This window comes from Alternaria burnsii, assembly GCF_013036055.1.
Source record: "Alternaria burnsii strain CBS107.38 chromosome Unknown 746, whole genome shotgun sequence".
NCBI classification, from domain to species: domain Eukaryota; kingdom Fungi; phylum Ascomycota; class Dothideomycetes; order Pleosporales; family Pleosporaceae; genus Alternaria; species Alternaria burnsii.
Window position 1 is genome coordinate 2,198,051 of NW_024066109.1, and position 25,551 is coordinate 2,223,601.

The following is a 25,551-nucleotide window of genomic DNA, read 5'->3' on the forward strand; positions in this document are numbered from 1 at the left end:
GAGAACGAGCCGCATCACCGCGGTGCGATCTTCGGAGCACGGATTCAGGGGGGAAATGCATGGGTCTGCCTCTAGTGATCGAAAGACTTGCCGATACATATAGTGAAACCAGGGCGTTTGAAATATCCCCTTGCATTACGATCGTCATGGATCCGTTATCCGACAGGACCCGTACCTGCATTCTAGCATTGTACATTGATAGTAATCACCATGAAGAAGGTGCAAATGATGATAACGTAAAGATTCATTCGTTCGATAGTAGCAAGAATATGGTATTAGATGCTTTCACATGTACAGAAGTCTCAAACCCAAACGCCATAGATCACAAAAACAAAAGAAATCATATCGTGCAGCTCTCGCCTGCTCGATCCTGGCGGAATCTTGTAGTGAGAGACTGTGAGTTGGGTTGCTGTGGAAAAAGGAAATCGTATCGTGTAGTCATGTCCGAGCAGTGAAGCTCCATCTGTAAGGTATTTCGCGTTCGTTTGTATGTGTGCAATAGCAAAGCTTTTTGTGTATACAAGCAGCTGCTTTTCGTAAGAGTCGTAAAATGCGTATTCGTAACGTAAGAGTGAGGCGGTAGTTATCCAAAACTACGCCCATCGTAACACTCTGGGGTATGGGGGATATCTCAAAAAGAAGACATTCCAGGGCAGCGTCATCATTAACTTTTGTGTATGTGGAACATAGTCCAACAACAAAGTTGCGCCCAAGGACCAAATCTGATCTGCGATGCATGCAATCATTAAGTCGTGAGTTTGTGTGAGTGCACATAATAGTACAAGTGTCGTGGTCGTTAAAATGCCGGGGGTCCAGCGTGAGCACTGGCAGCGGCGAAGTCGCGAATCGCCCATCTCCAACCGCCGTGTTGGATGCCATCGTCGCGGAGGCCGCCGACCCAGCCTTCGACTCGTCGTCGCCAGATGGCTTCTTCGTCGCGCTGTCGGCGGATGAAGCCAGGTCCGACATCAAACTCCTCGCCTACAAAGGTTGGGTCTTCGGGGTTTGGTGTGCCGGTGCCACCCATGCCGTTGCCGCCAGCAACGCTCTCGTTATCCTTGAGGTCGTCGAGGCCGGCGAACGGGTCCTCTTCTTCGTCCACTTCTGAAGGTGATCCGATCTCGTTTGCCGGCCGAGGCGCCTTGAGCCAAGTCATCTTGACAGGGTCAAACACCATGCGGCCTTCGTACTGGACATTACGTGGTACGGAAATCTGAGAGATCAAGGCAGGTCGTGGCGGAGAAGGCACTGGGGCAGGTGCTGGCGGCTGGGCCAACTTGGCCGCTCGCGACGAGAAGCTTCTATGTCCTTGGTGGTGGGTCTGATTGGCATGGATGGACGACAGTGCGATGTGCGAGATGGACTGGGAACGGTCATGGCCGCGGCTCATCTGGTTTCCCGGCGGGGCAAAGGTAGGCGTGCTCGCCGTGGTTAGGGCGAGGGTTGTAGTGGAAGTATTAGGGTGTGAGAAGGAAACAAGAGCTTCCTCATTTCCTTCCCAACGTTGTAAAGTTGGGTTATAAATCATACCTTTCTCATCTATGCAATGGTCAGTAGGAGCTGGAAGTAGTGGTTGGGTGTTGTACTTTGTGTATAAGGCTGCGTCATCTGCCTGATCAACTGCGGCTTCTGTCCTGAGCCTTTCTTCCTGTGAGCGGATGGACTGGTATGCGGACTACGAGCTGCCACTTGAGCGGCCCAACTGACGGGCCTAGTGGAAACGGGGCCTTCTGCTCGCGACCTTGTGCCTGCCAGACGCTGTTCACGTGCATTCCTACTTGCTGCCGTGTCACGAGCAAAGCGAGGAGTATGGTCCATCTTGGGAGGGCTTCGCGGCGTCTGAGGCATAGGCGTTTGCATTCGATCAGGCATCGGCAGACGTGAATTGCTGGGCTGAGTGCGTAGCGACTTGTTACTCGCGACGTTGCGCGGCACCTTTTCAAACTGCTTCTCTTTGGAAGCCGAGGTAGGTAAGTCGTCGAACAGGTCGAGCTCATGACCGTCACCAAAGTTGCGCTTGCGCTGAGGCTGTGTCAGCTTCTTCGGGGCTGGATGACGTGCAAGGGCAGACGGGGCCATGTCACGCCTCACCGAAGCACGACTCGGTGTCTCATTGTTGCCGCCGCCAGACAAGCGTGAGTAGGTTCGCATCGAGGGAGACTGTGGTCGGCGAGGGTCCGAGTCGCGACGGAGGTGGGCCTGCGAAGAGCTCTTTGACATGACGTGGTGGGATTGAGACGACGTTCCGCCGGCAGGAAGAAATGGCATTCGTGGTTGCTGACTCTGGTTGAGATTGCGGAGGACAGGAGCAGATCGCTTTGCGCGGAGCAGCTGGGCACTGGTAGTCGTGGGCATGGTACGAGTGGAATTGTTCGACGTGGACGCTCCACTTTCGTAGACAGGGGTAAGTCTGGTACGGCTGGCGATGGACGGCAGGGGCCTGGGTATCCGTGAGGTAGTGGGCCTGTCGGTGAAGGTGATGGTAGTTGCGGGACGAGCAGCGTGTGGGGCGGTCGTCTTGGTAGCCGGCTTCTTTACGACAATGTTTTTGTTCAGGGTTAGCTTCTGTCGGTCTAGGATGTCGCCATTGCCAAAGTCGAAAGCGTCCTCAAAGTCTTCCTCTTCGACTGCGGGCTTCTTGGGTGATGGTGCTTTTGGGCTATGGGCCTTGGGGCTGCTGAAGGGCGAAGGGGACAATGGTGCAGCGATGGGTGATTGGGGCGGCTCCTGCATGGGGGCCGAGGTGGGTGACATGGGCGCAGTGGGCTGTTCGCGCAATGGCAGAGGCGGAAGGAGCGAGGCTTCATGTGCTGGTGGTTGCTCGGCCTTCTTGAGCTTTTCCAGACGCGCACCAAAGTCCATGGCCTCTGTGGGAAGCACGAGGCCGCCCAGGTCGTCTTCTTCGCTCTCCATGGTCATGATGCTGCCTAGGCTGGGACTCATGGCGGATATGGAAGAGCTGCGTGCACCGCGAGTTCCCTGTCGCGTACCTGCGAAGCGGATGCCCAGCGAGCCCTCGCCCCAGTCGAAATCGTCGTCCTGCTCTTCTACTGGCGTACGTGGCTTGGGCGTCTTGAGCTTCAAGCCCTCGGACGCGTTGCTGGGAAGCTCCAAATCATTCCCCCAGTCGTCGTCCACCTCGATCTTCTTGGTCGACTTCTTCTTGCCCAGCCTCTTGATGGAGCCTCCTAGGAGTGCCGACGATGGCACGCTCGTGGGTATCGGAATGCCGGCCTGTTTCGCGGCTGTCTTGATGGCGGAAGTGTTGGTTGCCTGGTCGTCTGGGGTGATGAGGAACTGCCAGTCGTCCTGGGATTCTGTTTCGGAGCGCACGCTCATGCGTGAGGATAGCGAGTGTACTGTTGAGTTCTTGAAGAGGAGGCCGTCGGAGCGGTCGTCGAAGTCGCCGTCATCCCATGTTTCCATCTGTGTGGTCTGCGAGGTGATGGAGGCGATGCGCGCCGCAAAGGAGCGGTTGTTGGCCGCCATGCTCTGTGGAGCGCGATTATGACAGGCACGCGGTGTGAGGTGGGTGTGTGCAGGATCTTCGCGAGAGGTACTGAGGTGGTTGGGCTGTGGGCCGGCGAGGGTCGCTCTTGCACCGCTTGCAGGTTCCTGCAGGGCTACGCGAGCTGGAAGGCGGTAAGTCGACAAAGGAAGGCCCGCAAAGTGGCCCGCACGCTACGACACGCGTGTCGATAAGAACAACAGACTCCACACCCCTGCAGCACGGGAGACAATGACGGCGGTGATGTGTCCTACGTGACGGGAGGGTATATGCAGGAACAGATTGTGCAATTCTGCCCCCGCATTATACAGGCGGTCGTTGCCTATATAGTTCCAGACATGGTGCTGCCCATGTTTGTTTCTGCGCCGAATATGTGGCTATTCTGAGGGACTGGCGCTGATCGGCTGCGAATCGCGTCCCAGGCGGATGCCTGAACAACAAACACTAAACCTTCATTCTGGCGGGTGCTGCCTGCGCCTACCGAGCCTCTACGCGTCCGCCAGCAGGCCTCCACCACGCGACTCTGCAAATATAACCCTCGCGTCCTGTCTCAGGTAGAGGTGGTTCAAGTTACGGTTTCAATAGTTCCCCCTACCACTTGAAACGCCCGGTACCCTTTCCTAGACCAACACCACTACCCTTCCTAGTCCAACACCACCAAACCTTCCAACTCGGCACACTTCCGCAGTCCGCGTCGACTAGTGCAGGTACATCCATCAATGTCCGCCCGCAACATCGTGCCAGTCGAGCCTGCCAACGGCGGAGACACTGTCGTCATCGAAGTCCTGCAGGAGGGCAGTCACCCTCTCGATGTGAGATTGGTGGGATGCGAGGGCGAAACCCCATATGTCACCTCGAGTAAGACAGTATCCACAGCACGACTGTGGTTCGCCATCTGACCCGGCTCAGTCAAGCACCGTAATCTCGGAGCACTTAAACACAAATTCAAGGGTAGCGACCATGAGTGGGCCACCATCGTGTCTCATTTTCTGCTCCAGCAACAGCCAGAACTCGGCGAAGCCGCCCTTTTGGACGGCATTCGCATGGTCTACACCCTGAAAAACAAGAGCCTTGAGCTTTCTTTTCGCAAGGACGTTCAGAACATCAAGGTGGACAGCTTATCCAAATCCCTTGGGAATTCGGCTCATGTATGCAGGTCACCCTGGGTGAAATCATTCTACCAGAAGACGATGAGTTTGAGTTCAACCCTTTTGAATGGGCGCAGGCGTCAGCCGTGGCGCACGCCCAAACGTTGAAGCAGATGTTCGACTTGGAGGCGCAAGTCAAGAGCAAGCAGCAGACCATTGCCAAACTTAATGCGCAGCTGGAAGACTTCATCAAGACCAAACATGAGACCGAGACTGCCATGCTCCAGCAGTTCATGCAGCTCCTTAACGAGAAGAAGCGGAAGATTCGGGATCAAAGCCGTCTTCTAGCAGGCGCAAAGGTTGACAAGCCAACAAGTGAGATATCTATGACCGAGTGTGACGTACACTATATTGACACTGTCTAGCGGCCGCTGTACAGTCTTCGAGAGCGAACACCAAAACCGCAGACACCAAAACCCGCAGAGCAGGCGCGTCACGAACATCCAAGCGCAAAGCTCCTGCACAGTCAGCAGAGCCAGATGTAGTACCAGAGTCAGACAGTGACCAGATGGAGATTGACCAAGCCAAGGCCGAAGAGCAGTCCAACGATGAAATGCCCGAGCCCATGACTCCAGAGCAGTCCGACAACGAAACAGATGTGGAGGACGAGCCTGCGTCCACTGCAACAGCGAGATTGTCCCAAACGCTCAGATCAACTTCAGTCGCACAGAGTTCAAATAGCGAAGCCACCGAGAGCAAGGGTGTGCCACCACCTCGAGCGCTTCCATTTGTGAAGAGAATGGGAATGCCAACACGAAGTAGGGGTGTAACAGCAGCCGACGACGACGATGACGAGACGGACGACGAAGAGTTGTAGGTTGGAGGGTGACCATGTTTCACTGTGTTGCGCACAAGTTTGGTTGAAACCATGTCTACCAAACTTGACCACTACGCCGTCTGGTTCGCTGTGTTTTCTTTTCACAGGATCTTGGGATGTACCCGCGTCCAGAAACTTTAAATAAATAGAATTATCGTTACGAAGCGTTTGGTTCAGAAATTCAGACTTTCGCTTTATGATTTATCGCCGAAGCGGTGCTTGCTTCTGCCGCAGTGGTAACCTTGGAATGGTGCGAAACAACCCCTTGATCCAAACAACAGTAATACAAACCACCAACAAGATGCGCGGCCTGAAACCTGTCATGGAAACTGAAACTACTATCTGGACCCTTTACGGGTTTGTACATGTCCAGGTGGTAACCCGGTTTGCTCATATACGTGGTGCGCTGCACACGCGTGGATGTCGGTTGGCGTTGATGTCATCCATGTCGATCGCTCGGTACAGCAGGGAGGTCCCGAGCAAGCGACGGTAGACAAGAACAGACGCTTGGAATGAACAAGACTCTTGTTCGCGAGTGTCGATTCTCCATCATGCAAAGAAGAAAGTTGCCCACGTTGAACATGTCCAAAACAAAGCGATCTGCAAGTGATGTGGTGCGGGTCGGGGCAAAGTACAGCCAATCGTCGATGGCAGAGGCTCCGGCCAGGGCTGAAGCGCGCGGGAGAAGCCTCCCGCCAAGCCATGTCCACCTCGACATGTCGTTCTCCACCACGCTGTTGTCGCAAACACTAGATTGTCGTTATTTGGGATCACACACGTCGTCGTCGCATTATCACGGGGTTCGTGTGCGAGCCATGTCCGATTCCAGCCGATCCGACCAACGGTAGCATCGCGTACTTTCGGTGAGTGAGTGAGAGTGAGAGAGAGGGATAGCGCCCGACATCCGCGTGCGCGACCATGTGGATCTATTGTACTGAGGAGATGCGAACAGAAAGCGATTGTCGGCCTCGTATTGTCCACGCGCACTCGACTAGACCCCGACCACCCACCGCGTCCACGGCGTCGTCACAACAGATCCCCGCTCGAGCGCCTCTTCTAATGCTCCTCCATCTCCACACGTCGTTCCACTGCACCTACCGTCGTCGGCCCGCGACACCACAAAGACACGCGACCGACGCAACACCCACTACCTGGAGGTAACACGCAATGTCAGGTCCCGGCCATGCTGAGCCTCTCGTGGAAACGACGCGATCTCTCAAGCGCAAGAACCTCTCCGATGACGACCAAGGCGAGCTCGACGCTCTCGACGCTATTTTCAAGCGCATAAAGACGGCGGTTCCGCGAACGCCCTACATTCTCTCGACGCCTTCGGTGAACCCGTACCGGTATTACTCACAACAACAAGCCAATGCTTGGAAGATAGGAAGATTATGGAAGTCGGACGAGGAGCATCTACAGTACAGAACCTACCTCTACCGCGAGCCATGCCAGGACTGCTTCGAGCTGCAGGCGGGCGAGGACGACGAGCCCGAGCCCGAGCCCGAGCCCGCGCGCTCTCAGACCGCAAACGGCCAGCCAGGGAAGAAGAAACCGAACCTCTCAGCCTTCAAGGTCAAGCCAGCGAACGGCCCCAATACTCCCAGTGTCAAGATCAGCTCGCCCAGCCTTGCGACAGATAAGGCATCAAAACAGGCGAATGGGGTTAGCAAGTCTGAGAAGCTGTCTGTGCCCTCCCAAAAGGCCGAGTCCAAGTCGCCAAGATTGTGTGTACACCGCTCCACATGTCATCATGTTACTGACAACCAACAGGACTTCTGGCACCTCACACGACGAGCACCCTGTCAGCAAAGCCAACGGTGATGCCCCTTCCTCGACTCGGCCGCGCGCCCCCTCCACACAGAAGAGCGAGACTACCAGCTCCAAGGGTAAGGTCGAGAAATCGGATCCGTCCAGCTCAACACCACATGGCCTGCCCCCGCTCCTGTCACCAGTACACGAACCAATGGGTAATCCCTACGGCCTCCCCAACATTCTGTCCCCCACACTCCCCTCCAACATACAGGCCGAGCTGGATAGGATAGAGGTGCAACGGAAGCGCGCAGACTCCGACGCATCTGTATCATCGTCAGATCGCAAGAGTCAGACGCTGGCCGTGCCGCCTAGTGGATCTCAACAGTCCAATGGCACGCCAAAGTCTGAGAACCGAGTGCGCTCAGCCTCTATCAACGGCAAATCGCCCAACCCCGAACCAGTCAGTCAAGCCGAATCAACAGACCCTAGTATGCTCGTGAAACTGAAATTCTCAAAGACCAAGGCTCCAGTCGTTGGCCAAATCCTCCGCCTGCCATCCAAACGAGCTAATGCCGAGAAGAAGGAGCGCCACGATGCGCCCAAGGCTACTGCGATAGATACACAGCCCAAAGTCACAGACCGGCCTGTCATTAAGACGAAGCCAGTTCCAAAAGTCGCTGCGCGTCGCGGAGAGACTACCACGCCGGCGGTGCCCCCGCCGAATGCAGGTGCAAAACCAACTCCTGCGAGTACAAAGGTTGCTGAGAAGCGGCCACGGCCGGATGAGGATGCGACTTTGACGGTACCACCCACTAAGCGTCCCAGGGCAGGCTCAGGGCCCATTACCCCTCTCCAAAATATCTCCTCTCCAGCCTTATCCGCCAAGTCGAGTGCACAGAAGAGTCAGAATCAGTACGCCACCCCTAGGAAGGATATCAAATCAGTCAACATGTTACGAAGTCAGTCATCAGAAAGCAACACTAATGACGCAACGCCCGGCCGATCTGGCGCAACTCCAGCGGGCGCAAAGACGGAGCACAAGGCTGGTCCTACATCTGCCCCTCTCAACAACAAGAAGCAGGTGGATATCTCACTCCTGGGACAGACGTCTGCGAGGCTGAATCAGATGGGAAGAGCCCTCAAGCATGAAGCAACTAAGATCCTCACGACAGGTGGTAGCAAGATCTCCAAGCAAGACGAGAAGAGAGCTGCGGTGACCAATCTCGAATGTATTCTGTACGTCCATGATCCTCATTTGTTTTGTCGACAAACTATGCTAATTAGACAAGTGCATACATGGCTGCCTACGCCGCCCAAGACCTCTCTCTCAACCTCCGCGGTCGCGCGGGAGAAGTGGAGCAAACCTGGAAAACGCTCCTTCCTCTCTGTCTCTCCTACAGCCGCTGCACAAAAGACCACCAACACCTCGACGGCTTACGTTCATACCTCAGTTCCATCATCGCCTCGGCAATCTGCACACACGTCTCGCAACGCTGCCAGAACCCAAAGTCAGCCGTATCCCACGACTCCCCCCAGGACGCCGCCAACAACGCAGACGTCACACGCCAGCACAACTCGCTCGCTGAGAACTTTGCGCTCCTAGCCGACCACACGATCAAGATGAACCGGCACTACCAGGACGCGAGGATTGCCCTGCCGATTGAAGACTTGCAATCCCTGTATAAGAAGACATATGCAGCGAGAGAAGCCAACGCGCGCCTCGCACGCGAACCAGAGAAGATTAGTGGCGCGCGCATGTCTGGTCCGTACTTTTTGCCGCTCGCTACAGATACAACGCCTATTCAGGCTGTGCGCTTTGGGCTCAAGTTCCTGAGTGAGTATTGTGAGAAGGAAGGGTTGGAATATCGATTGAGGATTAATCTGGACAGGCCGGAGTAAGTTTGGTGTGTTTGTATGCCCGCTTCATTATCATGTCCCACTACACACAGACACACACACACACACACACACACATTCCCCATGTCGGGTTCTTGTTGACAGGCGTTTTGTTGATTCATTGAACTGTCTACTTAGCGGGTGGTTTTTCTCTCTCCCTTGTTTGGAACAACTCTGATACCCCACGAGGTTTGGCCTGGCTGGACTTGCTCTTCTTTTTTTCCATCTGTCTTCCTGAGCCGGTCACCTATTCCAAATTCATTCTTGGTTCTTTCTTTGTTGGACTATGTCATAGATAATTGGGTTGGAGTGAAGTGGAGTTGGAGTTGGAGGAAGCGGAAAGGGCCCGAAAATGCATGGAATAAACGAGCAAAACGAGAGACAAGAATTTTAAAAAAGTAATTTCAGAACAAGTTTTGTAAACGGCATCATATTTGACATGTCAATTCATTTTCAAGTCCCATGGCTTGTGTTGATGGGAAAAACCTCATGCACTCTTTAATCTCCCAAAAGAATTGTCGCCTTGTAAGAAAAAGTGTACCAACGCCATCTAAAGAGAGAGAAAAAAAACCCTATACTTGTAAACGCAGTCTGACCAGATTATGACAAGAATACCCTCTCCAACCTCTCAAGCAACAAATCAGCATGCTGTTTCTGGAAAATCAACATGGGCCTCAACCGGACCGCCCTCTCCCCACTGCCACCAATATTGACACCCTCGCCCTTGGCCTTCTTCAGCACCTCATCCCGGCGCACATTATCAAACGCAATAAACGTGCCCTGACCCTTTCCTCTCAGATTCTGAATCTCCTGGGGGAACCTCTCACTCAGCCTCTGGAGACCGTCAAAGAGGTAGTCACCAACGGCAGCCGTGCTATTAACAAGATCCATGCGCTTGATCTCCTGAATGATGGAACGGAAGAGGATCGCGCGCGCAGGATCGCCCATCCAAGTATTGAATTGACGGTACGGCTTGTTGGGTCGGAGATCGTTGTTGCCAAAGTAATAACCAGCTGTCTGCGCCTTCTTGGAAAAGGTAACCATGTCCGGTGGCGTGCTTAGCCCCCAGTGTTCGTGGGCCCAGAACTTTCCCGTTGCACCGACGCCGGTTTGCACTTCATCGACAATGAGGAGGACGTTGTGTTTCTTGGTGATTTCGCGGAGGCCGCGGAAGAAGTTTGGTGTGGCGTGGTTGTCGCCGCCTTCGGACTGGATGGGTTCGATTACTACGGCGGCGGGTGGGTTGTGGAAGGTGGTGATGATGTGTTCTGTTGCGTCCAGACATCTCTGCTCTTCTGCTGCGTTTTCTGCCTCGTGTTCGTGGAGGGGGTACTTGAGGACTGGGAAGGGGGCTTGTGGCCAGTCGAAGGCGGGGATGTCGAGCTTGTGGATGGGCTTGGAGCGTGTGGTTGACAGACTGCCGAACAGACGGCCGTGGAAGCCTGTCTTGAAGGATAGAATGGACATGTCGGGGGCGCCTGGGGCTTTGTTGTTCATGGACGAGTCGATGTCTTCTTGGGAGAAATCAGCCGAGGCGCCACCGCGTTGTTGTTGACGCCTCCACATGAAGGCGGCTTTGTAGGCGAGTTCGTTTGCGTCGGAGCCGGCTTGGGCGGTGAAGACTTGGTTGAGACCCTTGGGAGCTACGGAGAGGATACCGCTCTCGAGAATGTCGGCCCAGTCGTGCTGGGGGAAGTTTCCAAGCGCGGGGCGATTGATGATGGCAGAGGCCATTTCGGGGGATGTGGCTGCCAGGAGGAGAGAGGGGTTGTTGTAGCCTACGGGGATGGAGGCAATCTGGGCGTATACATCGAGAAGGACGTTGCCGTCGAGGTCTGCGATGCTGATACTTGTCAGTCTCGGTTCACTCCTGGTAGCATGTCAAACATACTAGTTGCCATAGCTTTGGGAGTAGTCGGCCATCATGTTCAAGCTCCTGGTGTCGAAAACCTTGCTCAGTCTCTCAATGGCCTTTTTGCTCTCTGGGCCAGGGATTTCCGTCTTGACAATTGGCTGTCGGGGCTCATCTGGGAAGAAGGAATGCTCTCCGCTGTCTGCAACGGCCGCTGCTGCTGCCGAAGCATATCGTCTCTGTGGCGCAATTGGTGCCTTGTGGGCTACACGAGCATTTGCACCAAGAAATGGGGCTCGAAGACGTCCAGCATTGCGGATGAGCGACGCCATGGTGGTCGTTACCGGTATTGTTGTTGTTGTTGTTGTTGTTGTTGTTGTTGTTATTGGACGAGGAAAGATGGCACAGAGTGTGATGATGCTGCGGGGAGCTCGAAGCTCGAATGCGGGGAGACGCGACGCGTAACAGTAGCTGCTCTGCCACAACAAACAGTCAGACGGCCCAAGTCGGAGAGTACAATTGAGAAGTAGACTACCGGAAAATGGAGGAAGCGTTATGAATAAGAGCGGTATCGCATCTTATACTATTCCAGAGCCTTTTATCTCCTACCCTTGATACTGCTGATAGAGCTCCATGACCAACCGGCCCTAACCCGTTGCTATCCCCGCAAAAGCTCGTCCAAGCGAGCTCCCCAACGCTTGACCCACATTGGACCCTTGTCTAAACCAACTCCAGACGATAGAAATTGGCAATGTGATCCGCTACACGCCGCATACGCCATGCACGCCAGCGACATCCCCAACATCCAGACATCAAACAGGCGCCTTGTTTCCAGAACCGTTGCCTTGCTCCTGTCGTTGTCGCTCCTTGAATGCATCCGTCGAAGCAGGTTTGTGGAGATCACGAAAGTCATACTCTGGAAGCGCTTCGACCTCGCAGCCGAGCAGGGCTCTGCTCATGATGGTCGCGTCCCTCTTGCCCTGCTCCTCCGAGATATGAATTTCTCCTAGCTTCTGCGCCCAGGTGATGCCTTTGATCTTTCCTCCGGTATTGCCCTCACCCTCATTCGCCTCCAAATGAAGTATCCACACTTTCTGGCCTGTCCAGCTTCGAGCAAAGTGGACGAGCATGTCCCCGCCATGGCTCTCCTCTTCGCTCCATACGTTCCATTTGTCGTCCATACTTTGAGATTCGAAACCGGCTATGAGCTTCGCAAAGTCGGCCTCGCTGATGCTCACGTCCCAGGATGCTGTACCAGGCTCGGTCATGGTGGAGCGATCTTTCCATGCCTGATAACGCTGCGCCATATCGCTTGGTCGTATCTTGGAGCCGTTATGTATCGCTAGAGGTTGTAGAAAGGTATATTTCTGCTTAAAAGATGAGATTGGCGATGGAATACGTTTCCAGTGCGTGCTTTTGTTATTCGCAGCAAGGCAGCCAACATTAGGCAACAATCAGCTAGGCATGTATGCGCATGTCGGAAATGGATGCCTGTCGATCCTTGACCAAAATGTAGTCGGCAGCCCTACATGTCAGCTGCAGATCGCTGTGCCCACCAAAGGCGAGCGAGGCGCAGCTGTCTTGATTTTGTGCTTCAGGGCGTCGTAATCGGTCTCGGTCCTTCTCAGCAGGATTCAGATCTGCTGAAATGTACAGTATTCTATTCCTTCCTCCTGGATGCAAGTATATCTAGAAATCCACCCAAAGCCTCATCAAATGTTGGCTGTCTAGAGGCAGAACGGCTAACGACTTCGTAGCATAAGCATACTTCTAGTACGACACGCTTGGCAGCTCATGTCGAGTGTCTGTTCTGGCTGGATTCGATTGCATCTCATGATATTGTGGAGCTCCCTGATACTCATGTCCGTACTTAGCAGCACCATGTCCAGGAAGTTCATATGCTTGGGCTGGTGGTGTGTCCTCGTAGCCTACGTTATATCCTGGGCTTTGTGCGGTGGCCTCATTAGCTATTCGATATCTTCGTTTTCTTTTCATGATAAAAATCCCAATCGCTAGCAATGCGATAACAGCCACTGGTATGCCAACGCCCAACCCGACCTTCGCACCTGTCGACAGGCCACCTGGCGATGGTGCATGAGTCTCGTTTGACGAAACAGTGTCCGTCGAAGATGTGGTTGGCGATGTTCGTGTTGTGTCCTCAACTGTTTGACCTGACGTCGTGATAGTAGCGCGCTCAAGTACAGCAGAATCTGTTGCTTGCCACATGATAGGCACGCCGTCGCCTATCACATACGAATATGAGACTTGCGTACTTATGCTCAAAGTGCTGGAGCTAAATTGATCATCATATACTGCTAGTGTCAACACCTGGTCAGCTGTGATCCAGGATCTGCAGAGATGACCCTGCAGATATAATGAGAACCCACTAAAAACTGATCAGAATCTTTGCATGGCGGGCTTGGATTGTGGATTCTTACGACGGACAGCAGATAGCTGCTGTAGTAGCGGATCCAAGGGCGAATGCCGATGGCGACGGGTAAATTGGGACAATGTCTGAGAAAGTAGTAGCAGTAGTCCAATCGGCAGGACATAACGCCGGGCTATCTTCCTAGCATTAGCTGGATGCATCTCGACTGAAGCAACTTTTGCGCACAATAATAGGCTTCCCATCCACGAGATGGTGCCGGTGTTGCAGATGGATTGGAAGCGATAGGATAACACGCTTGGTCAAAGTTGAGTCCCCAATGTCCGAGGAACAAGGCGCTCGAGGCGAAAGTAATAGTTTCAGTGCATGACGGTGGAGCTTCGAATACGGAAGTAATAGAGCCGCGGTTGTAGCCGCTGATGATGTCTTGGTCGCTTATAATCGTCGTTGCTTCTGGTGATGATGTTGAAGTCATGGCTGTATTTTATGTACAGGAATTCCCAAAACACGCCTGAAGTATATGTAGACGGTGCCCATTAAGTAGCAACCTAGTAATTGTGCGATGATACGCTCTTATCATTTCCATGTGGGTCAAATGGCATCCGGAACCAGTCTTCAACACTTAACGAAAGCCACAATATTGGTGGCTACAGCGCTAGTACAGCCAACACAGGAGGATCTTCCTTAAACTGCTTCGACCTATTCATAGAGATTCTGCTTCTATGGTTGCGTTCTCAGATGACAATTTCTCATCAAGATACAAGTGTGAGATTAAAACATTGGCAGTTCTTTTAATGAAGACTTCGAGTGCGTCTGTGAACTTGGTTTCGAATGCCACCTACCAGGCGCTAAGGTGACCTGTATGCGAATCGTCGCGAGGCTGAAAACGCCACGACGCACCTGCATGCATGCGCAGCCCGCCTTATCCTCGACGACGATCAAAACACCCCCGCCTTTTTTCCACGGGCTCTAGTGGAGCTAGTGTCGTGTATACCTGTACAATGTTGCTGTTGCGCTATACGATTGCTAAGTCTACAGTCGCACGATCTTTACGAAATCCCGCCCTCGACACCTTACACGTGTTTGTTAGGCTCTGTTCCACGACAAGTGAATAGTGTTGCAGACCCCCAAAACCCTTGATATGTAAGTGTCATCATGAAGCAGTCATGGGACATGCGCCCTGTCCTCAGCAGTACCGCCACTATAGTTCGTCTCCAATGGATCAAAAGATACCGGCAGGTTTTGTTGACGCACTGAAGAATTCTTGTGTCTGGGAGCAAGATTGGGGGTTCGTCGTATATCGAGCAGCTTTTTCAGACGGCGACGCTTGGGAGAGGTTCAAAGAGACGTTCTCGAATGTGAACTACCAGAGCTTCGACCGCTTGGCAGCTATCTATTCGAATTAGGATGATGTCCGGGTGGCTCAGAAGTTTTGGCGTTGCAGATTTATTGACGAACCGGGATTGAAGGGCAAGGACCCTGCAGCCATCAAAGAGTAAGTCGCATAGAAGATACATGTGCTTGTCAGCCTGACTGATCTCGATAGACACCACTCTTCGTTATGGGGAGATTTGCCATCGGGCCTACAACATCCCCTTTGCCTCGTTGCGACGAAAGACGTCTATGAATCATTTGAGCGGTACACGGCTTCATACCTTGACACTACTGGTGCGGCAATCGCTCAAGCAGACCCATTCATCAAAGTTCTTTACCAGTCGCATTTGGTGGACGACGATATGGACGACGGCGACGACCCACCTGTTAAGATGTTCAACGCAGGAATGCGAGCGTTGATCGACGAGCTGTTTCCTATATCGATACGAACAGAGATGAGTTTCGATAAGGTCGACCCTGGTAACGATGACAAGGTTTGGTTGGGTGTTGCATGGGAGGAGGATATTATTCGGGGCGACAGCTGATCACGAATACATGTAGCAACAAGCAAGGGGTGTTGACGGTGGAAATTTGCAGATGCGATGACGGAAGAGAGGTTCTTCTGGAGAAGTATTGTTCAGATGGAATGATATCTGGTCTTGACAGAATGGGAGTTCTTTGACATCAATTTACAACTAATGTTGGTAGATGTGGAAATGAGCTTTACACAAACAAACCTTTCACTCTAACCAAATATTGTCCAGGTTCTGGTCGTTTGTCAAGGATTTGAAGGCTTGCTCGTCTATATCGCGAAACTGTAACGCTCCGATCCGCCGATATACGCTTGCAATGTTCCCCTTCATATTCATAATCCTTTCTGACTGCTGGGACATGAGTTTCGCGAAGGCATCTAGGCGCCATTCTTGTTCTCGAGATGGCTTCAAGCCTGATAGCGCGCTTTTGTATTCATGGTGCAGTTTTTCCTGGTTGGAGAACCAGGCAGAGTGCGTGACGAGGAGAAGACCTATCCCGGAGTACGTCTGACATGCTTCGGAAGAAGAAGGTAGGCCTAATTGGAGGCCACTGATGTTTTTTGAAGTGACCGATGCGGCAAGGATCATGAATGCGCATTGTTGCGGGTCGATTGCTGTAGTTGAAAGTGGAGCATCGGGAAAGGCGTCCATTTCGATGGGGCCGCTGGAGGCTTCGCCCAAGACTTGGAGACGATAAACGTCCTCTTCCACACTTGTTAGCCGACCAAAGCTGATGCGAGTCCTCAGTTCCAACGCTTTCCTCTCTAATTTAGGCTCCTTATCACCTTCCCTAGTTTCCTCGTCGACTGTGAATTTGACCATAGCCCCGTCGTGATCCGTGACTGTATATGATCGCAGGTCCAGCCGGTATTGAGGCACAATAGAGCCTTTTACACTTGCCCATGACCAGCTAGGAATACTGGCATCGAGCTCTGGCATGTTCTCACATTTTTGAGTTTCTCGTACTCTCCAGGCCATTTGCTCCTCGAGCGCTTTAGACCACATGCCCACGGCGTATTGCTCTCTCATTACGTCGCGCAGCAACTTCGCGATACTCCAGATTGCGATGGTTTTGTCACCCTGACTAGTCAGATTGCATTCCGTGTAGTTCTGTACCGCGGACATCCAGAAAGTGTAAGAGCTTTCATTATCGTTAACACCAGTCAAAGCGTTGGATGGGACAGTACTTCCGACTAGCCGTCCTCTCCAATGTCGATCTATGCTTGCTTTGTGATCGAGAGGGAAGGGAAGGCCATTTGGGAACACCTCACAGGCAGAGAGCGTACCGCAGTCCCAAAAGATTTGATGTTTTGTGAAGTGAAGGATGCGAGGAGAGAGAATACGTTCTGTTGATTATACGAAGTCAGCTCCTAGTACATCACGATAGTCCGGCGATGGCAAGCATATCAAGAAGCGTTGAGCTTTACTTACCTTGAAACACCCACGCACGATAATATATGATGGAGTTAAGAAGTTCCTTTTCCCAAAGGTCCGCTGGGACAATCGTCCAAGTTTTCGTCCCCAAATCATGAGATGCATTAGTACCATGATATTTGACCGGAAGGATCTCATGAGGTGTACGGTCCCTGAAGAGGCCGCCGTATGCATCCTCTGAGTCCGCTGCGACAATGTTACAATGCGAGTACCGGTAAACCTTGTGCATGAGATTGGCTTCTCTGGCAAAATCACCAAAAGGTTCTTGCACGATAGCGAGACTATCGATCCAGATATACCGCACCTTCAAGAAACGAGTCACTCGTATTGCGTGCTGGAAGTTAAGTGGAAGCTCGGCTAGGAAAATACCTGTGATCAAATGCTTTGCCATATTCCACACAGTAGTAGTAAGAAACGGCTTCTCTCGTGGTCCCCACGCGTGACTCAACGTGCAGTAAGGTCCCTTGGCCTTGGTTATCTGGGTATCTACTAAGCGGATAACATTGTCATCTCCAGTGTCGACATCCAGAAGTCGTGTTGGAAGAAAGAAAGGTTTGGATCGCTGGGCGTGCCAGGCTTTACTGCAGCCTTGATGATCGCGCATGCAAGTTTCCATCCATTTGTTAACTTGAGTACCGCCACTAAGGTCTAGATCTGTTGTTCCTGGTAAATGCTCGGACCCAGGCACATCCAGATCGTTTCCCGGCAGGAATCGGAAAGACTTGGTTGTGATTGTCGGATGAGAAGACCAAAAACGTAACATCATCGATCCTCTTAACTCTCTGCCGCGTGGCAGTGCTCGAAGGGTCCAATGATACAATGGCCAGTTTACAGTGTTGGGCAGAGGATTTCTCATAATACCGTAGAGCGAGGTACAAAACGTGCATTGGTTCATGACAGAACTCAGATCATCCATTGAAAGACGATGCTGACCGGAGGACGCACCGGACTCTAATACATTCCTGACACAAAACTCGCACACTTGTATCTGGGGCTGGGTTGATACCGTGTCCGGTTGCGTGACTTTTCTTTCAGGCTTGTGGACCGGAATGATACCCTGAGCCATGCTAGGTACATACTCGGTGCTGTCGAGCCTAGGTGGCGATTGGACCGGTTTTTCGTCCTTACTGAGGAATATCGCCCGATCGAATGTACCATCGAGTTCACGGATGCGGAGACCATCTTCGAAGCTCATCAATGGAGTTGGAGGAGGCCTTTCGCTTGCTAACGTGTCGAATGTGCTTCCTAAAAGACCAGGTGTTTCGACCGGTGAGGATATCTCTTCGAACTGCTGTGGTGTAACAGCACCACGTCTTCCCTTTGCGCTAGAATGGACTTGACGTCTTGCCCATTCTAATGAATTATTGTACTTCTCTTTCACATACAGAGGAAACGCGGGTTTGCAACAAATATCCAGCCGTTGGTCATCAGTGAGCGGGTCAATTAGGCATCCGTTTCCTGCAATAAAGACATCTTGAACAGATCTGGGGTAGTCTAGATTCGAACAAGTGTTCTGCGCGAGGCGTATACAGTGTTCTAGTTCTTTGAATGGAATTCCATCCTGATGGTCTACAGCAGCAGCGATCGCAAGTAATGGTGGCAAGCGCTGAGGTTTCGGTTTACGTTCGATAAACTTCATTTCGGTGTCGAAATAAGCGATGATATCCCTGGGTAGCCTGTCGCCGACTCGATCCACGCTGAAAGTGGAGATCTTGTCCTGGGTAAAGATATCTTCCAAATACAATAATGCGAATGTTATGTTGCCAGCGGCTTTCGACTCGATATAGTCGACAATCCGATCCGCATCCTCTGGTTGGATATTGGGATAGTGCATACTCAGTTTCTTTCCAAGCAGACGCTCGATGTTAAAATAACCTAACTTGATGCTGAAATGCTGGTAGGTTTCCCTGAGACTATCCACCGGGCAGATGTGGGTTCTGCCTAGGTGTCCGTTCTTCTCACAGCCATAACACAGATCGACCATTTTGCAGGTCGTACATGAGAACCAAACATCAAGGGGGTCCTGCCCGCATCCGTCGCATCGTCGATGGGGAGATGCAAAGAAGACTGGAACTCGCCGAGTCATGATTACGTTGAATCCGCTGGATTCTAAAGCAGAGAATTGTGTATCAACAGACGCCTGTAATGCTTCGTTGATGCGATCGTATCCATCAAGGATGAGAAACTTGCAAGCCCCAGCGGCGACGTCACTCAAAGCTCCAATCAGCTTTTGAATCCGCTCAATTACCGGGTCACCGGAGTAGCACGCATCCTGGTATGCTTCATAGTCTGCACTGGGCCCAGTGCCAAACTCAGTGTATATGAGCTGGAACAGGTCCTCAACGAAATTCAATGAGGTCGACCACACATGTTGAGTGATAGAAATCGATGCGACGGCTGTTTTGGCTCCTTTTATGCTAGACGGTAGATGATTGGCGGCGAGAGCGGCCATAGTCGTCTGTTATGGTGAGCGATATCTTCTGTCATGTCCCCAGGAACTCACTGTGCCGCATCCAGGCTCTCCATAGCAATGTAATTGCCAGGATCTACTGCCTGAAGACCATGCGCGGAAGGCTGGGGATGCGAAGAAGTTGTCAAACAAAGTGTGATCGTAGTCGCTGCCATGTAGTGTGTTTCGGCTTAAGGCTGAGTGTAGTACGTGACTTTGTGGCGCGAAAGGATCTGGAACGACTCCAGCTGCGGCGTCCGACATGTTTACAGGCGCCACAAAACCGCGGAAGTTTCCAAAAAGAACATGTCACCCATTCGTTACTGTTCTTTGAAAGTTACAGACATTGCTTTTGGGAGCCAGACGGACAAGGTGTTTCAGTGGGTCGGCCTCGTTCCCTTGACGTCCGTGCATGTGGCTCATGTCAGGCAGCCGGTCAATTGACCCGGCGCGTAATCGTCAAATAGACACCTCTCAACAGCTTGTGTGCCACCGGGAAGCTTAGGTAATGTAACGCTGCAAAGGCCAGCTATATACAGCATTTTCCTTTTTGATCCGACATCATATCGAAAAGATCTGCCTGGTCCTGAATTCGATCCCTCTTCCCATCTGCCCTCTTTTGCCTTCTTTTGTCTACTCAAATCTTGAACGTTTCCATCTGTGACTAGACGAATACTCCATCCCACGAGATGCACTCCTCAGCTGTGTACACTGTTGGTTTAACAGGTGCTAATCTGGGCCGCGTTCATGTATTGGCCTACATGACGGGTTCCTGTTACCCAGCTTCCATCTACGGTTGGAATAATCAGCTAGTCATGGGGCTATGCAGCTCCTGGCCAGCTTCACAAGGGACTTAAATACATTTAATCAGGAAGCTGTGCTTCTAGGCGACCTACCTAGTCGATTTCCCGAGGTGGAGGGGGCCAAAAGGTCCTATGGGGGTCAAGTGCAGCTGACGGGCAAGATGACTCCGCCAGGCCTTGTGCTTCACGCAAGCACCCACACATCAATAATAACATTCTAGCGCAATCTCGGTACAGACCTAGAGCATCTCGCGATCTTCTTTATCCATGCAGCTCTCTTTTCCCTGCGCATGTGGCAATTGGTGGGTTCTTAACTTGGCAGGAGCAAGTGTTCCTCGATTCGCTACTAAATGTTGGCAGCCTACCGTTCATGCAGATTTTTGATTTCCGCAAGCATCGCGGGTGCTAAGCAGATGCACGCCACTGATTTAAATCGCCATCGGTAAGCTTTGTGGAGTGTCACACGGGATGCAATACATCAGGTTTAAGAGTTTAGAAAACCCAATCCGTTTACGAGCAACATAGCCCTTTTCGGTTGACACTTTCTAGTCGCTCGCCATGTCGTTCATAACGCTTCTGGGTATATTGTACCTATCGGTATATGGGTCGGCGAAACCTTTGAAGGGTGCCTTCGCCCCTCGGCAAGTTGAGTCTCCTACAGGTTCCCTAGACGCTGTCTCTACCGCTTGCGGAGACATCATTGTCGCTGTAAACAATGGTGAATATCATGTTACAAGACTTGAGGAAATGCCTTAACTGATAAGTGGATAAGACTATACGCTACTCCGTGCATCACTGGTGTACGAGTGCTTGCAGAGTATTCCCTTCAACCCAGCTGTCGCAATACGCTTTCTCGACTATTACAACATGACGTTGCAATCTCAATCTACACTGGGATATCTCAAAGCGTCGCCCGTGGGCTACCAACAACCACCATTCGACGTAAACCAAGCCCTAGAAGAAATCAAGCAGAACGTGGCTGGGGCTGTTTACAAGAATCAATACGAGTTTGAAACACAACTTCAGCTCCTGGTCCATCAACTACGTGACACACATGTCATTCTCAATGCGGGTGCTCTCTCGGCGTTCTCTTTTGTTGGCTCGTTTGGGCTTGTCAGTGCATCCGTTGATGGCAAACAAGCCCCGGAAATTTACCTTGACGAAGACTTGTACGAAGCTTGGGCATTATAGGAGTATAAAGCGTCACCTGTGACCCATATCAACGGCATTGACGTGATCGAATATCTGGAAAGCTTTGCCGAACAGAACTCTCAAGGCTTCTTAGAACCAAATGCCGACTGGAACGGAATAATGGACAGCCCTGCAATGGATATTCAGGGGTTCTCGAGTATATTCCAATCACCGAAGCTTTACCCTGGGAACGAAGCCTTTTCTGATGCGCTCAATTTCACCCTCAAAAACGGTACCGTCGTCGAATCCGTCTGGTGGGCACTCTGCGTCGGTTGCAGAGAGACAAGACCTATTACCACTGGCGGCGATTTCTATCATTACTTTGTCCTAGGATTCTTGCCAGACAGCTACCGTGAAGGCGAGCAGTGGTGGCCAACCATGGAAGACGAAGTTGTCCCTCCAACCAACAACAGCGACGATGGTTTCAACTTTACAGCGATACTGGAAAGTTATTGCACAGATGGAGCTACATCAATCCAAAACTGGTGCATGGACAGTTTTGGTGCATACCCGAATACCCCCATGACCACCCAAGCTGATCTCTCGGTCGTAGGAGGGGGCATCGTATCTAGCTATATGCTAGATTACAAATCCACTGCAGTCCTCAGCATACCCTCCTTCTTTCAGGACGGTGACGATTCATCCGATTTTCGGCAAGCGATCCACGACTTCATCGGTAATGCGTCACAAAGCCATGCTTCTCGTGTCATCATTGATCTACAACAAAATTACGGGGGCACTGTCTTCCTTGCCTACGATACCTTCAGACAGTTTTTTTCCGAATCTAGAACCTAACGGTGCAAGTCGTCAACGCAGTCACGAGCTGAGAAATATCCTTGGTGAAGCTTATACAGAGTGGTGGGATCAGTCAGGGCACAATCAACCTGACAACTACTACTGGGCGTCGAACGAGTGGATCGTTACCAATCGGATCAACGCCGCTATTGGAAAAGACTTTGCGTCTCGGAGCGAGTTCTACGGCCCGGAAACCAGCAATGGTGATAACTTCTCAGACAGTCAACAATACGATTTGTCCGATACGGATTTTGATTATGCCGCATTCGGAGACTATCCATTTGGATACAACCCCGACGATCCCATCACCAACACTTCACCACCTTGGGCTCCTCAAGAAATTGTCATTCTTACTGACGGCCTCTGCTCCTCAGCATGTGCTGTCTTTGTTGAGTTCATGACCTACCATGCCGGAGTCAAAACCATTGTCGTTGGTGGTCAGCCTAAGTCCAGTCCTATGCAAGCAGTCGGAAGCACTCGTGGCGCCGCCTCGTACTCTTCTGACGATCTCGACTACGATTTCGATGCAGGGCTGCAGTATCTACCAGTTGACAAGCCTGAGGTAGCTTCGCAACTGCCTAACCGAACGGATACAGGGATGTGGATCAATTACGCTGGTTTCACAATCCGGAATCAAGTGCGCGGCACAGAATTAACGCCGCTGCAGTTCCAATATCAGGCTGCCGATTGTCGTATCTATTACACGCTTGAGACGGTCTATAACATGACACAACCTTGGAGCTACACCGCTCGTGCAGCGTGGGACGACCCAACTCTTTGTGTCCAAGATTCAACAGGATATCCAACGGCCCGTAACGAGACGTCTGCCAAACCACCTCCATCAGCTACGCCAGCCGCACCCGCAGTTTACGATTTCTCGCCATCGCCATCTGCCGACAACGCAACATTTGAACTTCTCGACGGTCCTAGCAATAGAAGATCTGCTGGTGAGATCACGCTCTGCAACAGCAATTGCCAGTGTCGTGACATGGAGGTGACATGCTCCGGCCGAACGAAGATTGTCTCTGCTTGTCTCCCATCATGCATAACTGTTTCGAACGATCCAGTCGGTGATTGTAGAGGAAAGGGCTACTTTTGCTCTACGATTGGGGTTCTGCAATCGAAATATAACGACAAGGCTACCTCTAGGGGTACTAATGTGGTGACATACTACGGTGTCTATAAGACAAAGGATCAAAAATTCTGCCTGGGTTAATGGGGGCAGAGTGAGTAGGGTCGTGTATAGACCTGGACGATGACCAAAGGAGTTGCCAAGTAATGAGGACTCCATACACACGGTTTGAGAACTGTACAACTACAGTCACATTGTACTCTTAATCATTCCAATCAAATGCTGAATATATTCATATGACTGGCGTAGCTACCATATTTGCGTATCTTGCCGATGTGGAGACACTGACAATAGCTTGGTCATAAAGGTTGCGCCCTGCCGGCAGGATTTCGGCGCAGGATTCATACTATCTCGATCTGGGACGTCATCCGAACCGACACATGACGCTCGCGAAATCTGAGAAGGCTTTTGCCTATGTGGGATGTGAGGCACCCCGCTTCGGTACGGTAAATCCCGCATAAGGGCTGAATCGTCAGCAACTACCGTGGGGCGTAACAAGGCGGAAAAAACCGTTTCTTCTTATGTGGACTACAGCTAGTGCTCTCCGCATTGTAGAAGACATGGATCAGTCAATACTGATGTTTGAAGTTGGAATATAATACTAAAGAAGTGTAGCTCAGTGACAAGGCTGTTAGGCTGGCGATGATCGGCATCGACATTCATGATTGCGAACAATAGCCTGAAGATTGATAAAATGCCTGGAAGTATTCCTGCAGCCTCGTATCGTTCTAGAGACTGTTGTGGTCGGTTCGCTTGCAGAAACTAGTGCGAGCGCTACACGGATTCGGGATTATTTGATCGGCAAGTGTCTTGTTGTTCATATTCGAGTACCATTGGTCAAGATTTTTACTACGCTGCTTATTGGAAAAACTATTCTGAACTGGGAAGGCCCTCGAGTGGCTCTAGGATGTGTCTTGAAGCATTGACAAAACATCTCGTAGCGAGCTGCTGTCCGCTTTCGATAAGTCACAGTACCCGCATGGTTCCGGTTTCTCCGACTACTTCAGCTGCTCACTACTACCTAAGTCAGTTCGGATATGATCATCGGTACGCTTGTCAAGATGAGTGAAAACAGGCCTTAAAATTCGATCTTGTTGAAATGATAATGACGAGGGTATGTCCTTGGAAAAAAAGAGAAACTAGACAAGTAGTTTGAAAAGAAGCTAGTAGTTCAGTTATGTTTCAGTTTGATCAGTGAGTGTACGATGCTTCAAGACAGGGGTTCTCATTCAAATATGACTACCTCGATGCGCTAAGGACTAGTTGGGGTACCACCTCGATTCTCATTTATCGCTGTGAGTCGAGCACATGTCATGTTACAGATCTTGGAAAATTGATAGGACTACGTAAAATAATACTCGAGGTTCAGTGCAAAACGAACGGATATCGACTGACTTGCTAAGATTCTATAAGCGATCGCCCTCTTGTGTAGCCGGATATCACCATAAGCAACCGCCTTCCTATAGTCACAGTGGAGTAATGCCAGGATACATTGCCACTAAGAGTGTGCTCAGTGTCAGGCTCTTAAGCAATCGACGATTGAGGTCTGATTCAAAAGGTATAAGTATCAGCTTCGAACCTCACATCAAACTTCACTTACATCTTCAACAGTATTCACAACAGCTATCCGACTAGCAAGAGACATCGAAATGCCTTCCATTCAGTCCATCAGTATGGCCCTCTTCGCGCTCCTCGCGACGGTACACACTCCCTCTTCTCTCACTCTTGCGTTAAGCTGATCAAGAGCTAATTTCACCATTAGACCAATGCCGGTGTGATCATTAGCGACGGCGGCGCAGCTGGTGGATGCCCCGGTGGTTGCTGCATCCCCGTCTGCAACGTCATCGTCTCAGACGATTCTTTGGGCGGATACGGATCAGCGGGTTTCGCTGACACATGCAAGCAAGGATTCGACAGGGATAACGGACCAGCTACTATAGATATCAATGACGACCATCAGGTAACTTGGCTCCACGCAGAGGATGGCCAAGTCGTCGTCGACATATACCGCAAAAGTGACAAGAAGTACAATCGCTGGGCAATTTCGAACTGTCAATTGGCCTCTACGGGTGGATCGCAGTGCGCACCTAGTGGCGGAGGCTGTGTAAGTTATGAGCTCTGAGCCGGGATAAGTATGCTGACAAGTTTGTGAAGGACGCTACGCAAATTCTCGTTGAGGCTCAGGGCTAGAGGGTTGACGAGATTTACGACAGCATGTGGACATACTTGCTTTCGAGATAGCAACAGCGTCGATATCAGTCGGCGTCTTGCCGAGAACTTCTACTTCCCGGATACACTCATTTGGCTCTACATTCGTTTTCCCATTCATCATCAATAAAATATCACATGCCCAACGTACCTTTGGAACGTGACTGATGTCTGCTTGTCTTCTACTCGCCACATAATCACCGCTGTACTTACAGGATGTGTTTGAGTGGTTGCTGAAGCATGATACTCCATTTGTCACAAACAAGCAAGCAA

At 51.5% G+C, this 25,551-nt stretch overlaps 9 protein-coding genes across 9 annotated transcripts; 5 read left to right on the forward strand and 4 right to left on the reverse strand.

Annotated features, from left to right (window-relative positions):
- Positions 1–796: 796 nt before the first annotated feature.
- On the reverse strand, positions 797–3,489 carry GT037_003293 (uncharacterized protein; the record flags this gene model as incomplete). The annotated part of the gene is made up of 2 exons (XM_038928340.1): positions 797–1,539; positions 1,587–3,489. 2 exons carry the CDS (start codon positions 3,487–3,489, stop codon positions 797–799), a joined length of 2,646 nt encoding a protein of 881 aa, XP_038789618.1.
- A 738-nt stretch (positions 3,490–4,227) lies between these two features.
- On the forward strand, positions 4,228–5,473 carry GT037_003294 (uncharacterized protein; the record flags this gene model as incomplete). The annotated part of the gene is made up of 4 exons (XM_038928341.1): positions 4,228–4,366; positions 4,418–4,617; positions 4,665–4,971; positions 5,022–5,473. 4 exons carry the CDS (start codon positions 4,228–4,230, stop codon positions 5,471–5,473), a joined length of 1,098 nt encoding a protein of 365 aa, XP_038789619.1.
- Positions 5,474–6,640: 1,167 nt separating this feature from the next.
- Positions 6,641–9,124, forward strand: GT037_003295 (uncharacterized protein; the record flags this gene model as incomplete). The annotated part of the gene is made up of 3 exons (XM_038928342.1): positions 6,641–7,197; positions 7,244–8,461; positions 8,515–9,124. 3 exons carry the CDS (start codon positions 6,641–6,643, stop codon positions 9,122–9,124), a joined length of 2,385 nt encoding a protein of 794 aa, XP_038789620.1.
- A 597-nt stretch (positions 9,125–9,721) lies between these two features.
- GT037_003296 (4-aminobutyrate aminotransferase) lies at positions 9,722–12,280 on the reverse strand (the record flags this gene model as incomplete). The annotated part of the gene is made up of 3 exons (XM_038928343.1): positions 9,722–10,964; positions 11,013–11,444; positions 11,889–12,280. The coding sequence occupies 3 exons, from the start codon at positions 12,278–12,280 to the stop codon at positions 9,722–9,724; spliced, it is 2,067 nt and encodes a 688-aa protein (XP_038789621.1).
- Positions 12,281–12,743: 463 nt separating this feature from the next.
- Positions 12,744–13,834, reverse strand: GT037_003297 (uncharacterized protein; the record flags this gene model as incomplete). The annotated part of the gene is made up of 3 exons (XM_038928344.1): positions 12,744–13,359; positions 13,412–13,538; positions 13,588–13,834. The coding sequence occupies 3 exons, from the start codon at positions 13,832–13,834 to the stop codon at positions 12,744–12,746; spliced, it is 990 nt and encodes a 329-aa protein (XP_038789622.1).
- Positions 13,835–14,514: 680 nt separating this feature from the next.
- On the forward strand, positions 14,515–15,278 carry GT037_003298 (uncharacterized protein; the record flags this gene model as incomplete). The annotated part of the gene is made up of 4 exons (XM_038928345.1): positions 14,515–14,565; positions 14,619–14,717; positions 14,766–14,854; positions 14,906–15,278. 4 exons carry the CDS (start codon positions 14,515–14,517, stop codon positions 15,276–15,278), a joined length of 612 nt encoding a protein of 203 aa, XP_038789623.1.
- A 195-nt stretch (positions 15,279–15,473) lies between these two features.
- On the reverse strand, positions 15,474–19,413 carry GT037_003299 (uncharacterized protein; the record flags this gene model as incomplete). Its single annotated transcript, XM_038928346.1, has 3 exons — positions 15,474–16,612; positions 16,698–19,158; positions 19,204–19,413. 3 exons carry the CDS (start codon positions 19,411–19,413, stop codon positions 15,474–15,476), a joined length of 3,810 nt encoding a protein of 1,269 aa, XP_038789624.1.
- A 1,097-nt stretch (positions 19,414–20,510) lies between these two features.
- GT037_003300 (uncharacterized protein) lies at positions 20,511–23,154 on the forward strand (the record flags this gene model as incomplete). The annotated part of the gene is made up of 4 exons (XM_038928347.1): positions 20,511–20,670; positions 20,725–21,065; positions 21,144–21,913; positions 21,948–23,154. 4 exons carry the CDS (start codon positions 20,511–20,513, stop codon positions 23,152–23,154), a joined length of 2,478 nt encoding a protein of 825 aa, XP_038789625.1.
- Positions 23,155–24,719: 1,565 nt separating this feature from the next.
- On the forward strand, positions 24,720–25,260 carry GT037_003301 (uncharacterized protein; the record flags this gene model as incomplete). The annotated part of the gene is made up of 3 exons (XM_038928348.1): positions 24,720–24,770; positions 24,833–25,174; positions 25,225–25,260. 3 exons carry the CDS (start codon positions 24,720–24,722, stop codon positions 25,258–25,260), a joined length of 429 nt encoding a protein of 142 aa, XP_038789626.1.
- Between the last annotated feature and the right edge of the window lie 291 nt (positions 25,261–25,551).